The 27,159-nt window shown below is 34.4% G+C and overlaps 1 protein-coding gene across 1 annotated transcript in view; it reads left to right on the top strand.

The window, feature by feature from the left end:
* LOC309666473 (cadherin-23-like) overlaps window positions 1–27,159 on the top strand; it is a gene marked incomplete at its 5' end in the record, with an annotated part of 96,423 nt that overhangs the window by 13,318 nt on the left and 55,946 nt on the right. The window contains 10 exon segments of the mRNA XM_082473919.1: window positions 348–424; window positions 428–554; window positions 6,837–6,922; window positions 8,669–8,838; window positions 10,903–11,031; window positions 12,435–12,531; window positions 12,737–12,934; window positions 12,938–12,998; window positions 14,792–15,020; window positions 26,770–26,943. Coding sequence (XP_082330045.1) covers window positions 348–424; window positions 428–554; window positions 6,837–6,922; window positions 8,669–8,838; window positions 10,903–11,031; window positions 12,435–12,531; window positions 12,737–12,934; window positions 12,938–12,998; window positions 14,792–15,020; window positions 26,770–26,943 — 1,348 coding nt within the window.

The raw sequence follows: 27,159 nt of genomic DNA, 5'->3' as shown, positions 1-27,159 counted from the left end.
ATGCAGTTCAATAAAAATAGAAGTCTGAATTGTGAAACATTTTGAAAAGGAAATAAGTCAACTATTAGTGTTTGCTATTTCGTTTCATGTTTTAAATCTTTTCCTTGTGAGGTAGTGAAGAAATAAAAATTGGGACACTTACACTCCTGCTTTTTTCTTTTCCTTCAATTAAAGATTCATGCCATGCTTGTTAATTGTGTGACTTTGGGTAGATGACATCATTTCCCACTTAGGTTCTTTATAAAATAGAAGAGTTAAAATATGAAATTCTAAAATCTTTCAAAATTCAAAAGATATGTTTCTATATGCTTATGGTAATTATAATTTATGGATTATCTCTTAACTAGGTTCTGGTGTAATAATATCTATCAAAAATTTTAATTATGAAACTGATCCCAGAAGGTTTCTACTAATAATTGATACTTAAGGTCTCTCAAGACATGTTTTGACCGTTAATATCATTGATGTTCCGGAACCTCCGGGCTGTACTGCTGATCCAGTTTTCTTCAGGTACAGGTATGATCGTTTCTTATGGTTTACTTTCAACAGCTATATATAATGAAAGATGCCAGGCATGTTTCTCCAGTCGGATATGTTCAGTGATTTTATTATTATGTAAATATACAAAAACATGTGCAGATATACATATATATAAGAAAACATATAACCTCTCTATGGAATGGTCTGGAAAAAATGTTTACCATGTAGAAATTCTCACTTCTCAATTAAGAGGTTAGAAAGCAAATACATTAAAAACAGCAATAGAGGTTCTTAAAAAGACTTACTACAAGAAAAGTGAGGCAGGAGAGAAAAAATAAATAAATAAAAGGCCTGGACAACATAATACATAAATTTAAACCCTTATTTGTGAAAATGCCTCAAAGAATAATTTATTTTTAAAACCCTTAAGGTTCAAAGGGTATTTTCATATTACAAAAGCAAATAATGTGTGTGTGTATTTGTGTATAAGGGCTGACCAAGTTAGACATCGGGAAGCTTTCTCTAAAGAACTGACAATTTACTTTAGATCCAAACTCTGATATAAGTAAATAAACAAGAGAGGGAAGAGTATCTTCATGTCAAAGGAATTGTATGTACAAATGCCTTGAGACAATATAGAACAAGGTAAGAAGAACTGAAAATCTAGTGACTGAAATGGAGAGATCACTAAGCAATATGACACAAAATGAATACTGAAAGGTAATACAGGTATTTTAAGGGTGCTGATCTTTGCCCTAAGGGCAGTGGGAATCCTTTGAAATATTATAAGCAAGTAGGTGTTTTAAATAGATACATCTGGTTGAGTGGAGAGAAATATTTGAACGGGACAAAGGTAGAAGAGGTGTCAACAGATGCTGTGAAGGGTCAGAGTAAATATGTTGGGTTTTGAAGTCCAAAAGGCAAGATCAAAAATATTACTTATGTAGTACTCATATAACAATGGAGGAAGCAAATTTCTATACATTTTTATTGAGAAATAAAAATTTTAAATATAATAATACTAAAAATTCGTTATAATTTTTTTAAATTTCCTTTCAGTGGTTGGAGGGGTTAAATAACTCGACATCAGTGAGTGGTTTTCCTTGCTTGGATAACAAATGAGCCACTCAGAATCTTATTTTGGTTGCAGCTTCATTTTGATTTATTTTTGTGAATAAAATCTGTCATCATGGGATATTTTGTTATACATTTACCATTTTTTCTGACCATTGTTTTCCTGTCAAATCAGAATATAGTGATAAGTGCTTAGTCTTCTTTTATACATCATATTCCTTTATCAGCTATAATGCTTCCGTATAATAAGCATGATGCTTTGCAACATCTGTCGTGCCTTAAAAGAATCCACACTCCATCATACCTTAAAAGTGTGGCATTCAAAGTTCACATTTCTCTTCTTTTCTTACTTGGCCATGATGCGTAGGCATGGTAACAAAAAATAACATGGTGCTTGGAATGCTATTGTGACTGGATTACTGCAATTTATACTATGTGAAGTGATGAGAGCATCATTTATGGTCTCTATCTCTGTTATCAAATCTGCCAGCATAGCAAGAATGCAGCAATAGATGATGAAGAAACAAGTGGGTGTGTAAGTGTTGTTAATACTTGATAAGCAATGAAATTTGAATTTCATGTGTCACAAAATATTACTCTTTCTTTTGATTTTTTAAAACCATTTAAATGTGCAAAAACCATTCTTTGATCGGAAGACCATATAAAAACAGGCAGCAGTGTAGATTTGACTCATGGGCAGTAGTTTGAAGACCCATGGAGTAGAGAGAGGAAGGCCAGTTATCAAGTTATTTCAGATTAGAAATGGTAGAGTTTGGGCAAGGAAGGTGACGGAGATAAAAATAAAAAGACATTCTTGAGATATTTAAATGGTAAATGAATCTGGTATTGAATTAAATATAAAGGAAGAGAGGAGAACTATGAGGTTTATGATTTGCATAACTGGTTTGGAGATTCTCAGTTAGGATAGGAAAATCTAGAAATAGACCAAATTTGCAGAGAAAAATTATGAGTTCACTTTTGAACATTTCATGCTTCATATGCTTTTGTTATATCAAAGGAGACATTTAAATAGGCAGTGGAGCTCATAGGTCTTGCCTAGGTCTATACATGTTTTGTAATTGAAAACGCGAACTTGGATGAGATTACTCAGCTAGAGAGTAGAGCATTAGAAGAAAGGAGAGCATAGGGCCAAACCTTGAGGAACTCCTACACTTAATTATGTAGGGAAGAAGCTCAGCCTGCCAAGGACAGCAAGGAGCAGCTCAAGTGGTGGTAGAAAAAAGAGAAAGTTGTACCCTGAATGGCAAAGGGAGAGAGTGTTGAAAGAGAGTGCTAGTGGTTAGTAGACTTGAATTCCACAATCAAGTAAGATGATGTTAAAATGTCCATTGCATTTAGTTAGTGATATGGGGATAATGAAACCTAATGAACCTACTGAGAACTGTTTTATTGGTATTATAGGGGAGGAAACCAGAACAGAGCGGAATTAGGAGTGAGATTATGAAAACAAAAACCATGTTTCAGAAATCTGCATATGAAACTGGAGAGAAGGCAGTGGCAGAACTATTTTGGATTGAAAGCTTTGTCTGGTGCATTTGGTTTTAAAGGGAGACACCTGAGTAATTTTACAAAAAAGTGGGGATAATTCATTAACTTGGTGATTGAAGATACATGAAAGAGAAAAAGAGAGATGGGATCAAAGCCCAGGCGGAATTAATCAATCTAATCTGCTCATCTCAAAAATTTAGATATCTATATTTACATTTTCAATTTATTTTCATACTTAACAAATTCAAAATGCCTTGAAGCTTTGACTTTTCTTTCAGACTAGCAGCTCTAATCTCTGAAAAACAAGTAGTGAATTGAAGGTCCCAGTTTATTTGGTTGTGTGCCTAACAGAAATTTTCTTTATCATTCCAATTAAAATATAGTATTTTGAAAACACACTGTCATCCCTTGATTTAACACCCCACTTATATCAATGGACAGATATACCAGACAGAAAATCAATAAGGAAACACTGGCCTTAAATGACACATTTGTGAAGATAAACTTAATAGATACATACAGAACATTCTATCCAAAAGCAGCAGAATACACATTCTTTTCACATGCACATGGGACATTCTCCAGGATGTGTCCATCAACAGAGGAATGGATAAAGAAATTGTGGTACACACATACAATGGAATATTACTCAGCCATAAAAAAGAATGAAATAATGCCATTTGCAGTGACATGGAGGGACCTAGAGATTGTCATACTGAGTGAAGTAAGCCAGACAGAGAAAGACAAAAATCATATGATATCACTTATATGTGGAATATTTAAAAAAATGGTATAAATGAACCTATTTACAAAACAGAGAGTCACAGATGTAGAAAACAAACTTACGGTTGCCAAGGGGGAAAGGGTGGAGGAGGGATAAATTGGGAGACTGGGATTGACATATACACACTACTATATATAAAATAGATAACTAATAAGAACCTACTGTATAGCACTCTACTCTACTCAATACTCTGTAATGACCTATATGGGAAAAGAATCTAAAAAAGAGTGGATATGTGTATATGTATAACTGATTCACTTTGCTGTACAGCAGAAACTAACACAAAATTATAAATCAACTATACTCCAATAAAAATTAATTAATAAAAAATACACTTGTTCAATAATGATATTGGCTATGGATGTGAATAAGTAACCTGAATCCCTTCATAGTTTTTTTTTTTTCCTTTCTCTCTTGATCAATGGGTAAGACTCTAGATAATCTCTCCCAAGCTCTCCTGGGCTCTCAGCCCTCTTCTATGTCACACTGAGGGCCCTTGAGTCTTTTCTGTTTCCCATTCCCAGTGCTGGCTCTGTCCAGGATATGAGGTGGTGAAAGGTGTGCACTCAAGGATTACAGAGTAGGGTGGTAGCTAAAGGAGACTGCAGGTTATTTAGAAGTTGTTGGTTAATATTTGAAAAGCTATAACAAGTATTTTGTCTGATATGAGAACTTAATGGCTCTTCAGGAACCATGCCAAGTTTGAGTTTCCCAGGCAGTTTTTCCAAAGGTACTGAAAATTTTAGAGCAGAGCCTACTGATTTGCAATGATATTTTTCTCCCAAGAGAAAAAGCAAGCATCAACTGTGTAAACGTCAAAGAGAAATCAAATAAGATGGACAGTGAGTATTAATTGGGTCTGTCAGCATGGAGGCTTTTGATGACTTTTTGGAAAAAAATTTAGTGTTTGTAGGGGGGAAGAACCTCTAGTAGAGTGGACTAAAGACTGAGTGGGAGGTGAAGAAATATCCAAAACTCTAGTAGAGAGACAGGGCCATAGCTAAAGTGAGCTTAGGGTTAGGGAGATTTTTTTAATGGATGAGATTTGAGCATGTTCAAATGGTAATACAAAGTAGACAGTAGTGAGGGAGTATTTGAAAGTGGGAGATAGAGTTAAGTTCCAGAGAAAGTAGAAGGGGAAACACCTCCCAGTGGACATGGATTATCATTAATAACAAGCAGTTTGTTCCTTTGACTATAAAGGGAGGGGAAATGGTGCAGATGTAAGCGGGACTATAGATCTTAAAAGAAAAAGTGAGCTATCACTAGTCTAGTGGTTTCTCTTTACTCTGTGTTGTAAGAAGAGAGATCTTCTATGGGAAGTAAGACAGATGGGAAGGAGTAACAGGTTTGGGGCAAAAAGCCAAAGTTTGAAATAATTTTTGTAGAAAGGTGAAGAATAAATAGAACAGGACTTGCTTAACAGCATTGAGGGACAAATACACTTATTCCTCTATTAATTTTCTTTGCAATTAATAGTTCAGGTTTATACATATGAAGTATCACGGAATCTGACTTTTGTCTAAATGTTGAAGAATTTTAAAAACCTTTTAAGTTTAATTTTCTAATTGAGTCAAAGACAAGTATATAGATGCCAGTATTTGAGTCAAAGACAAGTATTTAGACGCCAGTATATCTCTAGCACACATTTTACTTCATTCATTGTTCAGTTTAAAAGTATTTATTATATCTTAAAATCTGTTTTGTTTTTATAATTTACCTGCCCTTAAGAGAAAAAAATTGGGGATTTGGAACTTGCTTTTTATCTTTATGTATTTCCCTACAGTACTAAGCATGGTACTTTCAACATAATAGAAGTTTTAGGGTTTTTCTTTTACATTTTGACTTACTCTTTCTGACAGCACTTTTACATCAATCTTAGGCCTGTAGTTTGCTTTATCTTTTACTCTTACCAAAAACTTTTCCACATCATCCTTTGCTAGACACGAAGCCTCATGGTGGGATGAAAACTTGAGATATTATTTGCCAGGATTTGTTACATTTGTGTTTTTTTGGTTTTTAAAAAATTTACTTAAAGTTATTATGAAGTTTGGTCATGTTCTATCTTCAAGTTCTGCTGAGGGCAGGATTTTGCGTAATTTTATTTCTTCCTGTTTTCTGTATTGCTTTTGGAGAAAATACTGGGAGATATGCTTTAAGGCAGCCACCATTATTTTATTATCTCACTATCTTCACCTACACTGACATTTCCTGGTCACTCACTTTAAATGTAATTACATTAGAAAAACAAAGATCAATTAAATTGTTGGGTAATCTGTTAAAATTTAAATTTATTAAGATGTATAAATTTGGTCCATAAATGTATGTGTGTGAGAAATAGAAGATTTTAAAGTGCCTGATTACACAGCTTGTGTTACTCTATTTCAAACTCATACCTATGGATTGTAATAAAACACACACACACACACACACACACACACAAGGCACAGAAAACATCAGAGAACAAATAAAACAATTAACCTGAGTCTTTCCTTAGGTCACTCCATCCATGTTGCGTTGTAGTTTGTGTTTTTTTACCCATGGTCAAGGCTATGGGGAGATTTTAGAAGGTGTGTGAAAGATGGAGGTCAATCACAGATGTCCACAAATGTGTTTCTGTAAGAAAGAGTTCCTCCACGCATAGCCCCATCAGGTCTAGAAACTGGAGTACAGGAATCTATTTTGAGGTTACTTGGCTGGCTTCTCCTGGGGCAATCTGTCAGCATATATGTCATGCTCTTTTTGTTTAGGCTATAGTTGCCATAGACAGTGCTAGGAAGTAAGGAAAAGCACTCTGTAGGAGCAGGAAAGATGGCAGGAAGCCAAAGAGAAAAATACAAAAATAGATCGTTATCTTAAAATATTATCCCAGCCCTACCATCCAATCTACAATTAGTTTTGTTCTGTTTTTATTATATAAAGAGCTAATGAAAGCATCATATATGTTAATTTTTGATACATGTTGATTTTTACTTCACGGCTACCTTAGAAATTGATGAGGACTATCCATTATATCAGTCAATTTATAGAGTGACAGCCACAGATGAGGACTCTTTAAATGGTGATATACTGATGGTAGGTGGTGATCATTGTGTGAGACACATATATCACTTTGGCATGCACTTAGAATGGCAAACACATAGGTAGCCAAGGTAAGATGGGACATAAGCCTTACAGATGAGTTTGAAACTAATTCGGTAGGAAAGAAGAACAATTTCTGATATTTCCATGAGAAAAATAAGGAAAGCACTGTTGGGAAGATTTTTCTGAGTACAGTGCTATGCTTTGGAGATATTTTTCAAGAGTGGTTAATATATTTAATTTGATAATTAAAGAAAGCATAATGAAGCTGACAACCACTCTAATGCAATATTCGTGATAATGTTGGAAATAGCATTTTTATAAGAAATTTTCTTAATAAGAAAATTATACAACTTCTAACGGAGGTGGGCAGCTGCAAGAAAGACATCAACGCTGAGCTGAAACTGGGGCTTTGTCTTTTGGATTCTATTCAGAACTGTTCCACTTGTCTAGCTATTTCAATGTCACATGTGAATGTGATTATAATTTTTTGATGTTTCAGTATCCTAATTACTAGATATCTAACTATAAGAGACTTGCTTTTCTCATAATTGATTCATGATTGTAAAGTCTCTTAGAGATTTGGCAAAATAAAAAGAACCCATAAAGCTCTAAATGGAGAATTTAGCAGTACATTGGACTACAAAAGTCAGCATGCTTTCTCTGCAGCTGTTCTTTTTAAACATGTATTGAAAGAGTTTACTTCTAATTTGGTAATTCACAGTATGAAGTAAGGAGCACTGTATGGGGGTGAAGTAATGGCGCTTCAGGTAACTTGGGTCAAGTTAGGACTTTACCACTAACTAGCGGTGTAATCCTAGGGAAGTCACTTAATCCCTCTCGCCCTTGATTTCCAGTTAACCTCCAGTGATACATGGGCTGTTGTCAGTCAAGGTACTCAAAATCCCTGCTCAAAAATACTTTGTTGTAGACCAGCCAGTATGCAATTTATATGAAATTGTTAAGAAATATGAGACTTTTCCTGTTAGATGATGTCTTTCCAATAGATTAAAAAATAACCTATGGTCCAGCTGAAAATAGTTATTACCAGTTCTCTCATTTGCAGGAAAACAGTGCAGCAGGTGTGTTTTAAAATTTAGTGTTTTGGGAAATAGTTACATTGCTAAAGGCTTGATCCTTATCAAATTAAAAAAATATGCAGTTATAATTGAACTTTAATCAAATTTTACTTCATTTCAAACTACATTTTTTTCAGATACTTTTGAGAATGATTTATCTACTCTCACCTCTTCTCAAACATGGTGGAAAATAAATAAAAAGTGCAATCAAGAAGTAAGATAAATTATAAACTGCATTCAACTGTATTAATATTTGCAATTGGTTTATATCATTATAATTCTTATTTTGTTTCTAAAAAGTCAAACAGTGACAGTGAGTTTATTTTGTACATTCTTTCAGAGATGTATTAATTTGCAGAATCAAATCTAATTTTTTAAAAAAATTCTCTTAAAGGAATATGTATAGTGTTATGCAGCTCTGTAAAAATACAGCAAATCTTTTGGTTGTGTTAATAAGCTAAACAACTCTTACTTTTCCTGTATTCTGCATCAGTATATTCCAATGGTTTTAATACAAGCTTAGATAATAAAGAAAGAGAGAAATTAATCAATGTAAAAATAAAGAACTTTCTATATATTTGCTCCATTATTGTATCTGAATGATCTTCCAAATACATTTTCATTTATTTTAGTGCGATTAATGTATGCTTTATTTTTCTAGTACTCCACTGAGACACAGTTATCTGGACCAAAGAAAGGAGCAAATTCTTTTGGAGTGTATTCCGTAAGTGGCATTGTTAGTGTGAGAGGCAATGATCCCTTGGACTTTGAGGCTGGATATCATGTAGTTAATATATTTATTTATTATTCTACAAAGAATGACAAGAATCTTTCATAACTGAACTCTGCCTGAAAGACTGAACAGATTATTATTTTAAAGGAAGAGTAATATTTTGTGATTCATTAATGAGGATTAGTGCAGTTAACCAAATATCTAGAACCAGTCTTGGTGGATATCAAAACACAGAGATCATGTCTTAACTTTTTAGATCTATCTAAAGAAGTTTCAGAAAAAGAAGACTTTAAGTAGCTTTCTAACTAGGGAAAACTAAATCAGTAAATCATTAAATTTAAAAATTTTCTGAACATCACAAATGGGAAGAAATTTAAAACAGTCAAGTTGTGGTACTGAAACAATTTATACCCTGCCCTACTTAGAATGACAAAACACATAGGTAGCCAAGGTAAGATGGGGTATAAGTCTTCCAGATGAATTTGAAACTAATGAGGTAGGGAAAAAGAACAATTTCTGGTATTTCCATGAAAAAAAGAAGGAAAGCATTGTTGGGAAGATTTTTCTTAGTAGAGAATGACATATTAGTAGGAACAATGATTGGAAAGAAAACAACTAGAGGGCTATTGAGATAACCTGTGCACACAGAAATGGAGTGTGAAATTTGAGAAATAAAGGGATAAATTATTATTATTATTATTATTATTATTGGCATTGGTAAAACATTTCCATTTTCAGAAATCCTCCACATGTATTATTTCAATAAGGTGGTTGAGAAAATAGTCATTAGAGAGCAAATGCAAGAATTTATAGAAAAAATAGAGAATGTGCTGCTGAATAGATATTTAGGAGAAAGAGTATTAATAACTAAAGATGATCTCAACTTTCTAACCTAAAAGAACATAAAGGGTAGAAGAAAGCCAATGACTTCTATTTCAATTTCAATCTGGAAATGTTAAATGTCACAGAATGGGGAAGAAGCCAATGATACATATCTTTTAAGCAATTTGAGTGTTAGGACTACAATATGAGGTTAGTATGAGCTTAAAATTAAAATTAGGTGGGGAAAAATGGAGATTGTGCATATCAGCTACCTACGTATCAAGCAGTTCAGCTCCATACTTATGCTCATTCCCTGCCTCACTTCCCTTGCTTACCTTGACTCACACATTCAACCAAACTTGGTAAGTTCTTTAAGACCTACTTACTTCATCTTTCTACTACATAGCTAACCTATAAGTTTTATGACATTTTATAAAAGAAATTTAAATACGCTCATTGTCAGCCCCTCACTCAGCACAGGTTCTTGTACATTGTAAGGGCTTTTTTTTTTTTTTTTAATTTTTATTTATTTATGGCTGTGTAGGGTCCTCGCTTCTGTGCGAGGGCCTCCTCCAGTTGTGGCAAGCGGGGGCCACTCCTCACCGCGGTGCACGGGCCTCCCACCATCGCGGCCCCCCCTCCTGCGGAGCACAGGCTCCAGACGCGCAGGCGGCATGTGGAATCCTCCCAGACCAGGGCTCGAACCCGTGTCCCCTGCATTGGCAGGCAGACTCTCAACCACTGCGCCACCAGGGAAGCCCGTAAGGGCTTTTTTAATGTTTGCTTAAAAACGTTTTAGTGGATACCTTACTGCCTCGGGGTGTTTTTTTCTTTTCAGAAGGACATTTACTGATATGTCTGAATAAATAATATTTAAAGGGTAAGATGTATGACAGGATGATGGGGAAAATATTTGAGATCTGATGACATTCTAAACTCTTTTCAGAAATTACCTCCTGTTCTGATCGCAAAGAGTAATTCATGGTCCTGTTTCCAGGGGTTAGCATTAAACAGTCTGCTTTGTGAATGGTTTCAGTGCATTGTACTTTTAGTTAATAATTGAATCTGTAATTCATTCATTTCTTTTTTGTTCAATTTAGTCTATATTTAGGCATGCAGCCAAGCTACACAGATCTTTGAGATTTAATGGCAAATGACATGAAGCTATTTTGAAATGTACAACTAATCTAGTTAACTAAGAAAGCACTTATACTTCTTTTAGTTGCCTAGAAGACAAATAAAACACTATATTTAATTGGAGAACACTACAACAACAAAAAAACCTAACAGGAGACATATTATAAAGATGCACATGTATTACTAAATAGTATACTGTAAAGTTTAAAAAAAAAAACTCTTTTCCAGGTTTTCCAGCTTACACTGAGAGCAACAGATACAACAGGTCTATTCTGTCAAGGGACACTAATTATCATGATTAGAAACATAAATGATGAGAAGCCTCAATCTGAGTAAGCATATTTATTTTAAAGTGTAACATAGAGAATGGCTAACTAAATAATAATAATAATTATATAGCTACATAAAAATATTTTATTGTTATATTAAAATATATTACTATATACATAAGTAATACATATGCTGATAGAAAGTAAAATATATGTCAGAAAATATTGGTAAACAAATATAGAAGTGATCAATATCGTAATATGATATGGTGAAAAGATTTTTGTGTCTTTTTGTTTTCTTCCCCAAAGGTTTTGTAAAGTTGTTGTGTTGCTTTTAAATAAATATATTAATTTTCAACAATGGGAAAAGTAGACCTTAAAATGTAGTTTAAAATTTACTTCCATACTCTGAGATATAATTGTAGCATTCAAAAACATTTTCAGATTACGAATGTCTGTTAGATGTTTTTCTATACTTCAAAATGTAGTAATCAAATACATTACTACAATCTAAGAAAAATTAAATACTACTTAGATTGATGAAGAGAAAAAGAAAAATGGTAGTATTCAAATTATTTTCCTTCCACCCCTAAGTTATATCTCTACAGATGACTAAGGAAAGTAACATTGTTTGAATCCCCAAATTCATTTTTATATTATCTAAACAAGAGAAGCAAATATGGAGCTTAGTTTTTCTCTTATTTCTGGGGATAGTTAGTCTACCTGTCCTACTACATTTGTGGTAGAGGTTCTGCCAACTTCTTAAAGTAATTTTTTGTCACCTGCATGCCTACTATAAGCATAAACTTATTGCCTTTACTTATTTAGTAGAATTCAATGCTAGATAATATAAGCAATACCAAAATTACTGAAATATTGGTATGGCCCCAAAATATTGTTTTTGTTTCTTAAGGGACATAGTATGTTAAATTACAATTAATGAAACAGAAAAGGAAATGATTCAAAGTGGTCCAGAATGTAAATACTGTGAGTTATATTATATTATGGTATAAAGGAGAAACCACACTGTAAAGGAGAAACCATATTAGATTGTGGTGGTCAAGAAGGTTGCTCAGAGGAATGGCCTCACCCACTCACCTCACTTTTCCTTTAACTTCCTTGAACCTCTCTCCCAAACCAAGATTTAGCCTTTCCTTCCCTTTAAAATGTGTAGCAAAGTTATGGTCTCTATCACACAGCACTATAGTTATTTATATCTGTGTTCACCTTTAGCAATGAGATCTAAAGAGCAGAAGCCGGCTTATTCTTAGGCATATAAACTGGAATAACATACTGTAGGTTACTGATAAATGTCTGATGCTTGAATGGAAGGTTGAATAAGAAAGAAATTTAAGTTTCAGAAATGTTCTGGAAATTGATCAGGGACTTGAAATATACTTTAAAGAGATGAACAATAAATTTAAAATAAATGTCCTGATAACTTGCTTATCCAAACTTGTCCAAAGTTATGACTTTGGACAGCATTTCATCATACTAGATAACAAGATGAAAATGAATATATTTAATCCCTTATGTTCAATTGCCAACTATTCCATACATTTGGTATTTGGAATAATAGAGGTGCACTATTTCAATCTGTTTTCCAGTTTTCATCTCTTTGATGTCATGCTATCTTTCATATCTGGCATGATGCCAGAGACTAAATGATTAAAAATTAATGCTTATGCAAAAAAGTTACGTAACTTTGTGCCAGAAATGGATTTTCTCAACATTTGAATACTTTGGGAACTCTTAAATTCTTGACAAGATGAAGGTAATATTATCACAAATCCAAACGATTCTTTGCAAGTTATCAGAACTGAGCAGGTATGTGCATACAAATCTGCATTTGCAACATTTTTTCATCAACATATTTTTTTTCTTTAGACCTTTTCCTCTGAATTCTATTAATGTAACTGAAGAAAAACCTGTTGGAGAAATTATAGCAAGAGTAAAACCAACAGACTGAGATGAAGATGGCGGCATCTATACCTTTAGAACACAGCAGGAAAAGTTTGCTTTGGACCCTTAAGTTTTAAATACATAGTTCTAGCTGTCTTCATTTAAGCATTCACTATCTAATCTCGGCATTTCCTTTAGACTTCGGGCTAGTAAAGCTACCCTTTCAAAATTAGATTAAATATGGAGAAGGAAACACCAAAAATCTGTGGCATTTGACAGTTGCTATTTTCCTACTTGTAAAAATGACCTTCTTGTGAAATAACGACTGTCATAGTAACTTATTTTTATAACTGGCTATTGGCTTTCAGAGGCAATCAGTGCAATGCTTCTGTGAAATCCTTGTCCTTATAGGACAGATAAGTCATATCTAACTCCTTAGTTTCATTTGTGAAAATCGGAACATTTCCTTAATAATTATATTTTGGATACTTGATTATAGATATATTCCTACCTATGTGTACAGAATTACTACTCCGGTATATTGTTTTCCTATGGCTTGTCACAGTACTTGATTTAACTGTCCAGCATTCAACCAGAGGAAAAAAAAACCCACCAGCAACACAACCATGAGAGCTTCTTAAGCAGACCCTGTAAGGCTGCTCTCTCTGTGTCTAATGCCAGAGCTTGAGGTCCACAAGCCCAGAGGTCAGGAGGGAAGACAAATACAAAGTGGGGGAGATTAAGGGTAGACCAGACACACAAGCAGGCTCTGGACTCTATGAGAATGCACTAAAACCCATGTCCGTTCTTGATGCCGCTGACCTTGGTAGTGAGGGTATCCTGCAGAAGCTGGGGCCTTTCATTATAAGGCTGAGCACACACACCTGTTCTAGGAGTCAGAGAAGCTGAAAGAGGATCCAGAGGTGGATAAAGCAGCTGCAGAGCCAGCTGCTACTTCACGCCAATGATGAGATAGCAGACCAGCAAAAACAAATGTAAGAAATGAAATGTCTGCTGCTAACTTTCAACTCTCCCAGTCAACCAAGATTCTCCCTTGGAGGCACCAGGGATGAACAGTTTCTGTCTTCACAAATTTTCTGTCTTCACAAATTTTCCTAAGTTTGACCCTTGAGCTCATTTTTCGCCTTTCTATAAAATATATCTCTTATATGTGGAATCTATAAAAAGGGTACAAATGAACTTATCTACAAAACAGAAATAGAGTTACAAATGTAGAAACAAACTTATTATTACCAGGGCGTAAGGGTGGGAGGGACAAATTGGGAGACTGGGATTGACATATACACACTACTATATATAAAACATAACTAATAAGGACAGGGAACACTACTCAATACTCTATAGTGGCCTATATGGGAAAATAATCTAAAAAAGAGTGGATATATGTATATGTATAACAGATTCATTTTGCTGTACACCTGAAACTAATACAACATTGTAAATCAACTATACTACAATAAAAATTATTTAAAAGAAGAATTAGTTAAGTTGGATGGCAGAAACAATACATGATTAGGATTTTAACATAGTTTGGCTCGTTTTTTCAGGCTCAAAACCACTAATAACTCTATTATTGTAATTAAAATAAAACACTGTGGTCTGGTACTTTTAAAGTCGAGATGCTACCTATGCTCGGTAAATCCATAAATTACAATTTAGAGATTTGGAGGAAAATATGATGAAACCATTTATAATATTAAATTATATTTTAAAGGCAAGTATAAAGCAAGTGGGCATTTTTAAACAAATATTTTCAATGATTGTAGAGCTGCTAAACATCACTTTCCTTATTCACTAAAAGTGTATACTATTAAATGAATTAAATTACCATCAATATGAATAAATTAGTATATGCTTAATTATTTGAGTTTGGTAATTTTTCTTTATTTATTTTCATTAGTTACAGGCATAATCACTCTTCTTCAGCCTTTGAATCCTGACAACCCAAATAATCCTAAAACCTATTCTGTGGAAATTGAGGCCATAGATAATGGGAATAATACCAGTACCTATATGTTTACAGTCTTTATGGAGGATGTAGACGACCCTATTGTCTGTGACTCGAGTTTTTCAATAGGAGCAGGTAAATTACAAGTCTATTTTATTGATAACATTAATGAAATGAAAGAGTAAGAAAATTTTAAAATAAAATTTTTAATAATTAAAGTTTTTTTTTTTTTACTTTTAATAAAAGAGAAGTAAGTAAAAGAACTCAATAAAGTGAGAGATATACTCCTACAAAGAAAAAATATAGAATTGGTATGATTTAAAGTAAATTTCAAATAATTATTTCTTTGTGTGGAAGATCGGATATAGGAATAGTGACAAAATTATTTTGTTTATCCATAACATATGAATTAACAGGTTGCTTAACAAGTTGTCATATGTGTGAAAATCTAAACAATAAAATACAATTTTTATCTTCTAAGTTGACCAAGATGTAAAAATAACAGGAAAAAAGTCAGTGCTGCCTAAGGTATAAAGAAATTAACACTTACAATGGAATACTACGCAGCCATAAAAAAGAATGGAATTTTGCCATTTGCAGCAATATAGATGGACTTGGAGGGAATTATGCTAGGTGAAATAAGTCAGATAGAAAAAGACAAATATTGTATAATATCACTTATATGTGGAACTGAAAAAATACAACAAACTAGTGAATATAACAAAAAAGAAGCAGACTCACAGATCTAGAGAACAAATTAGTGCTTACCAGTGGGGAGAGGGAAGGTGGGAGGGAGGCAATGTAGGGGTAAGGGATTTAGAAGCACAAACTAGTAGGTATAAAAGAAGCTACAAGGATATATTATACAACATGGAGAATATAGCAAATATTTTATAATAACTATAAAAGGAGTACAACCTTTAAAAATTGTGAATCAGAGAGGAACCAAGATGGTGGAGTAGAAGGACGTGCTCTCACTCCCTCTTGCGAGAACACCAGAATCACAACTAGCTGCTGGACAATCACCGACAGGAAGACACTGGAACTCACTAAAAAAGATACCTACATCCAAAGACAAAGGAGAAGCTACAATGAGATGGTAGGAGGGGCGCATTCACAGTAAAATCAAATCCAATAACTGCTGGGTGGGTGACTCACAGACTGGAGAACACTTATACCACAGAAGTCCACCCACTGGAGTGAAGGTTCTGAGCCCCACGTAAGGTTTCCCAACCTGGGGGTCCGGCAACAGGAGGACGAATTCCTAGAGAATCAGACTTTGAAGCCTACTGGGAATAGATTGCAGGACTTCGGCATGACTGGGGGGAAACAGAGACTCCACTCTTGGAGGGCACGCACAAAGTTGTGTGTGCACTGGGACCCAGGGGAAGGAGCACTGACCCCAGGGGATACTGAACCAGACCTACCTGTTAGTGTTGGAGGGTCTCCTGCAGAGGCAGGGGGTGGCTGTGGCTCACTGTGGGGACAAGGACACTGACAGCAGAAGTTCTGGGAAGTACTCCTTGGCATGAGCCCTCCCAGAGTCTGTCATTAGCCCCACCAAAGAGCCCAGGCAGGCTCCAGTGTTGGGTTGCCTCAGGCCAAACAACCAACAGGGAGGGAACCCAGCCCCACCCATCAGCAGTCAAGTGGATTAAAGTTTTAATGAGCTCTGCCAACCAGAGCAACAGTCACCTCTAACCACCACCAGTCCCTCCCATCAAGCCTCTTAGATAGCCTCATCCACCAGAGGGCAGAGAGCAGAAGCAAGAAGAACTACAATCCTGCAGCCTGTGGAACAAAAACCACATTCACAGAAAGATAGACAAGATGAAAAGACAGAGGGCTAAAAAAAAAAAAAAAAAAAAAAAAAAAGACAGAGGGCTATGTACCAGATGAAGGAACAAGATAAAATCCCAGAAAAACAACTAAATGAAGTGGAGATAGGCAACCTTCCAGAAAAAGAATTCAGAATAATGATAGTGAAGATGATGCAGGACCTCAGAAAAACAGTCGAGGCAAAGATCGAGAAGATGTAAGAAATGTTTAACAAAGACCTAGAAGAATTAAAGAACAAACAAAGAGAGATGAACAATACAATAACTGAAATGAAAACTACACTAGAAGGAATCAATAGCAGAATAACTGAGAAAGAAGAACAGATAAGTGACCTGGAAGACAGAATGGTGGAATTCACTGCTGTGGAACAGAATAAAGAAAAAAGAATGAAAAGAAATGAAGACAGCCTAAGAGACCTCTGGGACAACATTAAATGCAACAACATTCGCATTATAGGGGTCCAAGAAGGAGAAGAGAGAGAGAAAGGACCAGAGAAAATATTTGAAGAGATTATAATCAAAAACTTCCCTAACATGGGAAAGGAAATAGCCACCCAAGTCCAGGACGCACAGCGAGTCCCATACAGGATAAACCCAAGGAGAAACACGCCGAGACACATAGTAATAAAACTGGTAAAAATTAAAGACAAAGAAAAATTATTGAAAGCAGAAAGGGAAAAACGACAAATAACATACAAGGGAATTCCCATAAGGTTAACAGCTGATTTCTCAGCAGAAACTCTACAACCCAGAAGGGAGTGGCATGATATACTTAAAGTGATGAAAGGGAAGAATCTACAACCAAGATTACTCTACCCGGCAAGGATCTCATTCAGATTCAATGGAGAAATCAAAAGCTTTACAGACAAGCAAAGGCTAAGAGAATTCAGCACCACCAAACCAGCTCTACAACAAACGCTAAAGGAACTTCTCTAAGTGGGAAACACAAGAGAAGAAAAGGATCTACAAAAACAAACCCAAAACAATAAAGAAAATGATCATAGGAACATACATATCAATAATTACCATAAATGTGAATGGATTAAATGCTCCAACCAAAAGACACAGGCTTGCTGAATGGATACAAAAATAAGACCCATATATATGCTGTGTACAAGACACCCACTTCAGACCTAGGGACACATACAGACTGAAAGTGAGGGGATGGAAAAAGATATTCCATGCAAATGGAAATCAAAAGAAAGCTGGAGTAGCAATACTCATATCAGATAAAATAGACTTTAAAATAAAGAATGTTACAAGAGACAAGGAAGGACACTACATAATGATCAGGGGATCAATCCAAGAAGAACATATAACAATTATAAACATATAGGCACCCAACATAGGAGCACCTCAATACATAAGGCAACTGCTAACAGCTATAAAAGAGAAAATCGACAGTAACAAAATAATAGTGGGGAATTTTAACACCTCACTTACACCAATGGACAGATCATCCAAAATGAAAATAAATAAGGAAACAGAAGCTTTAAATGACAAAATATACCAGATAGATTTAATTGATATTTATAGGACATTCCAGCCAAAAACAGCAGATTATACTTTCTTCTCAAGTGAGCACAGAACATTCTCCAGGATAGATCACATCTTGGGTCACAAATCAAGCCTTGGTAAATTTAAGAAAATTGAAATCATATCAAGTATCTTTTCTGAGTACAACGCTATGAGATTAGAAATGAATTACAGGGAAAAACCCGTAAAAAACACAAAGACAAAAACATGGAGGCTAAACAATACGTTACTAAATAACCAAGAGATCACTGAAGAAATCAAAGAGGAAATCAAAAAATACCTAGAGACAAATGACAATGAAAACATGATGATCCAAAACCTATGGGATGCAGCAAAAGCAGTTCTAAGAGGGAAGTTTATAGCTATACAAGCCTACCTCAAGAAACAAGAAAAATCTCAGGTAAACAATCTAACCTTACACCTAAAGGAACTAGACAAAGAAGAACAAACAAAACCCAAAGTTAGCAGAAGGAAAGAAATCATAAAGATCAGAGCAGAAATAAATGACATAGAAACAAAGAAAACAATAGCAAAGATCAATAAAACTAAAAGCTGGTTCTGTGAGAAGATAAACAAAATTGATAAACCATTAGCCAGACTTATCAAGAAAAAGAGGGAGTGGACTCAAATCCATAAAATTAGAAATGAAAAAGGAGAAGTTACAACAGACACCGCGGAAATACAAAGCATCCTAAGAGACTACTACAAGCAACCCTATGCCAATAAAATGGACAACCTGGAAAAAATGGACAAATTCTTAGAAAGGTGTAACCTTCCGAGACTGAATCAGGAAGAAACAGAAAATATGAACAGACCAATCACAAGTAATGAAATTGAAACTGTGATTAAAAATCTTCCAACAAACAAAAGTCCAGGACAAGATGGCTTCACAGGGGAATTCTATCAAACATTTAGAGAAGAGCTAACACCCATCTTTCTCAAACTCTTCCAAAAAATTGTAGAGGAACACTCCCAAACTCATTCTATGAGGCCACCATCACCCTGATACCAAAACCAGACAAAGATACTACAAAAAAAGAAAATTACAGACCAATATCACTGATGAATATAGATGCAAAAATCCTCAACAAAATACTAGCAAACAGAATCCAACGACACATTAAAAGGATCATACACCATGATCAAGTGGGATTTATCCCAGGCATGCAAGGATTCTTCAATATACGCAAATCAATCCATGTGATACACCATATTAACAAATCGAAGAATAAAAACCATATGATCATCTCAAAAGCTGCAGAAAAAGCTTTTGACAAAATTCAACACCCAGTTATGATAAAAACTCTCCAGAAAGTGGGCATAGAGGGAACTTACCTCAACATAATAAAGGCCATATATGACAAACCCACAACAAACATCATTCTCAATGGTGAAAAACTGAAAGCATTTCCTCTAACATCAGGAACAAGACAAGGATGTCCACTCTCACCACTGTTATTCAACATAGTTTTGGAAGTCCTAGCCACGGCAATCAGAGTAGAAAAAGAAATAAAAGGAATACAAATTGGAAAAGAAGGAGTAAAACTGTCACTGTTTGCAGATGACATGATACTATACATAGAGAATCCTAAAAATGCTACCCAAAAACTACTAGAGCTAATCAATGAATTTGGTAAAGTTGCAGGATACAAAATTAATGCACAGAAATCTCTTGCATTCCTACACACTAATGATGAAAAATCTGAAAGAGAAATTAAGGAAACACTCCCATTTACCACTGCAACAAAAATAATAAAATACCTAGGAATAAACCTACCTAGGAAGACAAAAGACCTGTATGCAGAAAACTATAAGACACTGATGAAAGAAATTAAAGATGATACCAACAGATGGAGAGATATACCATGTTTTTGGACTGGAAGAATCAATATTGTGAAAATGATTATACTACCCAAAGCAATCTACAGATTCAATGCAATCCCTATCAAATTACCAATGGCATTTTTTACAGAACTAGAACAAATCATCTTAAAATTTGTATGGAGACACAAAAGACCCCGAATAGCCAAAGCAGTCTTGACGGAAAAAAACGGAGCTGGAGGAATCAGACTATCTGACTTCAGACTGTACTACAAAGCTACAGTTATCAAGACAATATGGTACTGGCACAAAAACAGAAACATAGATCAATAGAACAAGACAGAAAGCCCAGAGATAAACCCACGCACCTATGGTCAACTAATCTATGACAAAGGAGGCAAAGATATACAATGGAGAAAAGACAGTCTCTTCAGTAAGTGGTGCTGGGAAAACTGGACAGCTACATGTAAAAGAATGAAATTAGAATACTCCCTAACATCATACACAAAAATAAACTCAAAATGGATTCGAGATCTAAATGTAAGACTGGACACTATAAAACTCTTAGAGGAAAACATAGGAAGAATGCTCTTTGTCATAAATCACAGCAAGATCTTTTTTGATCCACCTCCTAGTGTAATGGAAATAAAAACAAAAATAAACAAATGGGACCTAATGAAACTTAAAAGCTTTTGCACAGCAAAGGAAACCATAAACAAGATGAAAAGACAACCCTCAGAATGGGAGAAAATATTCGCAAATGAATCAACGGGCAAAGGATTAATCTCCAAAATATAGAAACAGCTCATGCAGCTCAATATTAAAGAAACTAACAACCCAATCCAAAATGGGCAGAAGACCTAAATAGACATTTCTCCAAAGAAGACATACAGATGGCCAAGAAGCACATGAAAAGCTGCTCAACATCACTAATTATTAAAGAAATTCAAATCAAAAGTACAATGAGGTATCACCTCACACCAGTTAGAATGGGCATCATCAGAAAATCTACAAACAACAAATGCTGAAGAGGGTGTGGAGAAAACAAACCCTCTTGCACTCTTGGTGGGAATGTAAATTGATACAGCCACTATGGAGAACAGTATGGAGGTTCCTTAAAAAACTAAAAATAGAATTACCATATGATCCAGCAATCCCACTACTGGGCATATACCCAGAGAAAACCATAATTCAAAAAGACACATGCACCCTAATGTTCATTGCAGCACTATTTACAATAGCCAGGTCATGGAAGCAACCTAAATGCCCATCGACAGACGAATGGATAAAGAAGTTGTGGTACATATATACAATGGAATATCACTCAGCCATAGAAAGGAACGAAATTGAGTCATTTGTTGAGACGTGGATGGATCTAGAGACTGTCATACAGAGTGAAGTAAGTCAGAAAGAGAAAAACAAATATTGTATATTAACACATGTATATGGAACCTAGAAAAATGGTACAGATGAACCGGTTTGCAGGGCAGAAGTTGAGACACAGATGTAGAGAACAAACTTATGGACACTAAGGGGGGGAAAACCGTGGTGTGGTGGGGATGGTGGTGTGCTGAATTGGGTGATTGGGACTGACATGTATACACTGATGTGTATAAAATTGATGACTAATAAGAACCTGAAGTATAAAAAACAAACAAACAAAAAAAACAACTAATACTAAACTTTCTTTGGGTTATTTGTATGGAAATATATTAATATAAATGTTTCAGACATTACATGAAATTTCTAAAACTCTTATATGTTCTGGTATAATGTTATAAGTTATAATTCTAGTTATTACTTTAAAATGTATATCTCAGAAATAACTAAATTTCCTTGTCAATTGCATTATTATGAACTTTCATCAAATCTTTAACCATCTGTATTTTTAAGTCTTTTGTCATTTACAGACAGTTCTGGGTGTACTCTGATGCTTTTGCAAAAATGTTCCTATAAAAGGATTTCATCTTCAAGGAATTCATGGAAAAGACTCTGACAAGTACAGGTTTCTGGTAACTGACTATACTGCTGAACTGAATGAATAAGCATTTTCAGAACTCTAATGGAAAACTGATGAATTCATAAAAGTGCTAACAAAAGATCAAGATGAAAAAAAAGTAATTTCATGGGACTGAGTGAACTGATGAGGATGATTATAATTTTTGTGACTTTCTGTTTGAATAAAAAAAAAAATCCCACAAGGACTCAGAGGCAAAAAATATACAAATCAATTTTCACTGCAAAGTAACGGAGCTGTTTCAGTGGAGGATTACTGGACTGAATGTCAATATTATGACATAGTATGAGTGTGTTTCGTGTTTGGTAATTGCAATCATTGTTGCTTTTGTTGTGGTCATCCATTTACAATGCTTGGTGTCAGTTTATTTATCTCTTGTAAAAATAAAATACAGTGTGTGTGTGTGAGTTGTGAAAAAAAAAAAAAAAGAGAGAGGGTGGCTGGCGGGGGAGAGCACCTTTCTTTCTACTCCCCAGAAGAATATCCACCCACGTAACCCAAGGAAAAGTTTTGATGATGAAGGTGAACTTAAATGATAAGAAATACAATAAACTTTCATTATGATATTAGTAACTAGAAAAAAAATAATAGTAAAAGGGGAACAGAGACTAACTTGATGGAGAGAACGTTAGGAGAATTTAGATGGGAGGTCAGGGAACGCATCTTTAAGTGCTGATATTTAAGTAAAAAGTTGAGTAGGACAAAGGAAGAATATTCTAGACATAAAGAAATAAATGCAATGGTCTAGAGGCTAGAAAGAACATGGTCGGTTTGAAGAACTCCAAGAAAGCCAATACTTCTAGACAAGTGGATACTCAAGTTTATTGTGTAGTGGAATCACCTGGTGGGCTTGTTGAAATACAGATACCTGGGTTCCAGCCACAGTGGTCTGATTCAGCAGGTGTGGTGTGGGGCCTGAACATTTGCATTTAGAAGTTCCCAGATGATGCTGATGGTGCTGGTCCATGGACCAGCGAGGGAGCTGGAAAGGGATGGAAGAGGCTAAATAATGAAGGGTCTTAGAACTTTGGCAGAGAGTTCCAATTTTATCTCAGGAGGAATAGAAAATGACTAAGAAGTTTTAAGCAAAGAAATCATAAGTTTCGGTTCCACCTAAAAAGTCAGTCTGGATGCCACATAAAGGGAGAGAAACTGAGTGTTGAGAAGCCATTTAGGACACTCTTGCAAGAGCAAAATGGCTGTATGAACTGCTTTTGAAGGATGGGGAAATTAAATCATGTAACTGAGGCATAGTTTTCAGATAATTTAATTGCTTTGATATGGGAAAACGTAAACAAGGATTTAAGGTGACAAAATTTGGGAGACTGCGTGACCTGGAAACGTTTGGGTTTCTCACCTGAAATCCTGAACAGCTACATGCTACTGAATTTTGACAATGGAAACAAGAATAAAGTAGTATGTCTGCAAAATGAAGATAAAGCACCTTCTGCAAGTTGGTGTCACCTGTCTCTCCATTCTAATGGACAAGCCTCGGAGCGTTCCTCTGTTCTTCAGAAATATCCTCTTCCCAGAATGGCAGGAATGTACTCAGTGTTAAATACTGAGGTCATCCCCATAATCAATGTCTTCAAAGTCTAATGAATGAAAGAACTTTGGGACCCTTATCAAATTTGTAAAAAAATCAGGAATGGGGAAGCGGGGAGTGCTTAGGGTTTGACAATTGGCTCTAGAAATTTGAGGAGCAGAAATTTCAGGAGGATGACAGCAGACAAATAAATTATTATTCATAAGTCATATTTTATTTCTACTCTGGGGTCAAATATTTTAAATATATTTATAAAGTATAATACACACACACACACACAAATTGTGAATCACTCATTGTAAACCTGTAACTTATATTATACATCAACTACACTTCAATAAAAGAGAAATTAACACTTTCATAAAGCAAAATTTTGAATAACAATCTAAAATACTATTTTAGTAAATGCTTATAAAGAGTATTAAAATGAGTATTGTCTTCATTTCAGTATTTTTCTTTCTTAGAGATTTTTTTACAGAATTATTAGAGATATGATCAAGATTTATGTGCAAAGTTTACAGTAACATAATGTTTGAAATAAAAAAATACCTAATAGGAAATTGGTTAAAAGATAGTATATCCATTTGATGAAATGCTACCTAGCAATTAAAAATTATCTTTTCAAAAAATAGTAATCATGAGGTGATACAAACTGTAAAGTTTCCCTAATTTTGTTGTGTACATGTTATGTGATATTAACCCATAATTATAAATACCATTTTATATATATGACCATAGTTACCTTTATTTTTTGTATAATGACAAAAAATTATTCTTTATTTTGCAACATTCTCTACTGTTAATTTTTAAAATGTTTCTCAAATTAAAACTCTAGCTACAGTTATACAATTTTAACTTCTTGAATAATCATCATCATTACTCCTAATAGTTTGTAGCTATTTCATCTGATATTCTTGCTCCAAAAGAGTACTTGCTTAAAACAGGTTTTCAATTATATAAATTGCAATAGAATAGATATTTAAAGTAATATATGGAGGTATCCTTCAGTAAAATAGATGTTCCTGAAAAGTTTGGTATAAGTTAAAATTTTGTCAATTGCATTTCATTTTAAAAATTTCACCCATTAAAAAACTTTCATAATATATTAATTAGAATCAGCATACCCTCATGCATAAGATAATGAAGTATGTTCTCATTAGTGCCATACAAATCACAGCTTCATATACTGTTCCCTGACTTCACCCTTATGTGTGTTTGTGTTTTTCATAAAGACCTCCTGAAAATAAAAACTTTTAAACATTTAAATGTACTTGAGACTTTGCACATAGTAGTATCTCAGAAAATCCAAGTAAGATTGGTTTGATTTTGGTTTGGTCAGCTCAAGCTCATCAATTATATCTGTTCTGCTAGTTAGTCTCTCCATTCTTTTCCTCCATTTGTCTCTAACCTTACTAGCTTACTTATCTGTCACAGTAAAACCCTCTTTACTCTTTCTACCTTCTCTGTTTTGACTCCTTTTCTTTCTCTAGCTGTTTCTATTAGGAGAAACTACCCAGTTAACTGAGAGACAATGAGAGGATAAAAAAGTTGAGGGCAAATGGAACACCACAAATTTTATTAAAATAGCTTTTTTTGTTTTGTTGTGGATTCCTGTCCATTGTTGCTTTCTATTCATTTCTCACAGCCAGTATTATCACTTCTCCAATTTTTAGAAATATCACTCTTTTGGAAACTGAAAATTTCCAAAACACACATGCATGTGCACATGCATACACACAAAGAGATTCTGTACTTTGACCCAAAACATACATTCTAGTATGTGATAAATCTATCTGAAATAAGAATTTATGTTAAAGGAACTTGTTCATAAATGCTAAACTTAAGAAAGAAAAGCCTCCTAGTAGGCTTTACAATGAATCATCTTACAGGCCTGTTGCTTATGAAAACTTTATCTTTTGGATCAGTTTGAGACAATTGAACTGATGTTCTTTGTAATTTACATTTTTGGTCTCCCCCAAATCATAGAAAGCTTTAAAAAGATACATGTGGACCACAAGGAGGTCATTCTGACCTGACTTCTACTACAGACTTGGCTGAACCAGCATAAGCTGCTTAGGCAGGATCAAGATCAAGATTCTCTTCTCTTCCATCATGTGGGTTTATGGTCTTTGTGACAGAGAAGTAGCAGAAAAGAAAATACTGCCTTCTATCTAAAATAGGGTAACTCTGTGGGTCTCTGTGAGGTTTTTCAAGACAGGGTATTGACACAACTTTCAGGTGGCTGATGTGATACATACATATTAAATTCACTTACTATGTTAAATTATCCAATGGCCTTAATTAACTAGAGTGACCACTAAATTAGGCAATCTGTTTACACATGTTCAGTTTGAAACAAAGGTTCAAAATAAGCAAGACCTGTTCCCACAACAATTGTTCCATTACATTCTTCGAAATAGTCAAACTGTATGAAGCTTTTACAGGACTACCCAGTCTAGGTTATAGACTTGATATTCAATATTCAAGTGCACAGAAAGCAGGAATAATTTTAAAAGAGTATCATTTGTAGAATCGTACAACAGGTGAAGAAAATACGTATGGCTTAATGTGTGTGCATTTGTGTTATTCGGTTTTTAGGTGAGACAGAATCACAATTGGTAACACTGAAAGAAAGATAAGAAGCAGTGGTTGAAGAAAGGAAAGTAAATAACAGTTATTGAGCACTTGTGAGATGCATTACGTATAGTATTTTATTTAATCCTCAGAACTACTCTAAGGTTGAGAATATATCTTATCCTACTGTACAGATGAGAATATTGATGGACTAGAAATTCAACTGCATTTCTTCCTGACTCCACAGCTTTTGCTCTATTTTTGTACATTATTGTGAAAAGAGATAAAAGACTTCAATTATCTAACAAAGGAATCAAAGTTGAAAGCATATCTTAATGGTCATTGACTTTGTGCCAGACACTGAGCAATTATATCCTATTCCACACACTAACCCAAAATTTAAATGTAGAAATATGAAACTGATATTTTTATATTGGCTTTCTTAAAATGAATGTTAGTGGGAAAAATTACTTGTGGTCTTTATTTCTCTGAAATAAATATCATTAAGAAAACTGCTATAGGGAGAAATTCTTACAGTATAACAACTTATGGAGCCAATATGAAGCAAAAAGTAGTGAAAGAATGTTTGAATTTAAATTATTGCTCATGGTTTATATAATTGTATAGGTGTTTCAGTGTCTATTCCTGAAAATGTTCCTGCATTTGCTTTTATATATAGGATTCTTGCAAGAGATCCAGATCCAGGACAAGAAGTTGATGTAAGTATTGTATTATTATCTATTAATTTTTTCCAACTTTTATTTTTTAAAAAGTGCTCAAATTTTCAATGAGCAAAAATTTATTTCATCAGGCTTTGAATTAATGTTGTCTTTATATCTTATGGTAGTCACTGAAGTGAGAGAAGGACTTTAAACCTTTGAATATAGTAACAGACTAAAAATTATATGACTTGGAAGTGAAAGCAACAGACCTTCTAAAATGCTCTAAAAGGCATTTAGAAAAACTAGAGCTTACATTTTTTTCCATT

Source organism: Balaenoptera physalus (genome assembly GCF_965194825.1).
Source record: "Balaenoptera physalus genome assembly, chromosome: 8".
NCBI lineage: Eukaryota > Metazoa > Chordata > Mammalia > Artiodactyla > Balaenopteridae > Balaenoptera > Balaenoptera physalus.
Note: the sequence above shows the minus strand (reverse complement) of the source record. Positions and strands in the feature narration are given on the sequence as shown.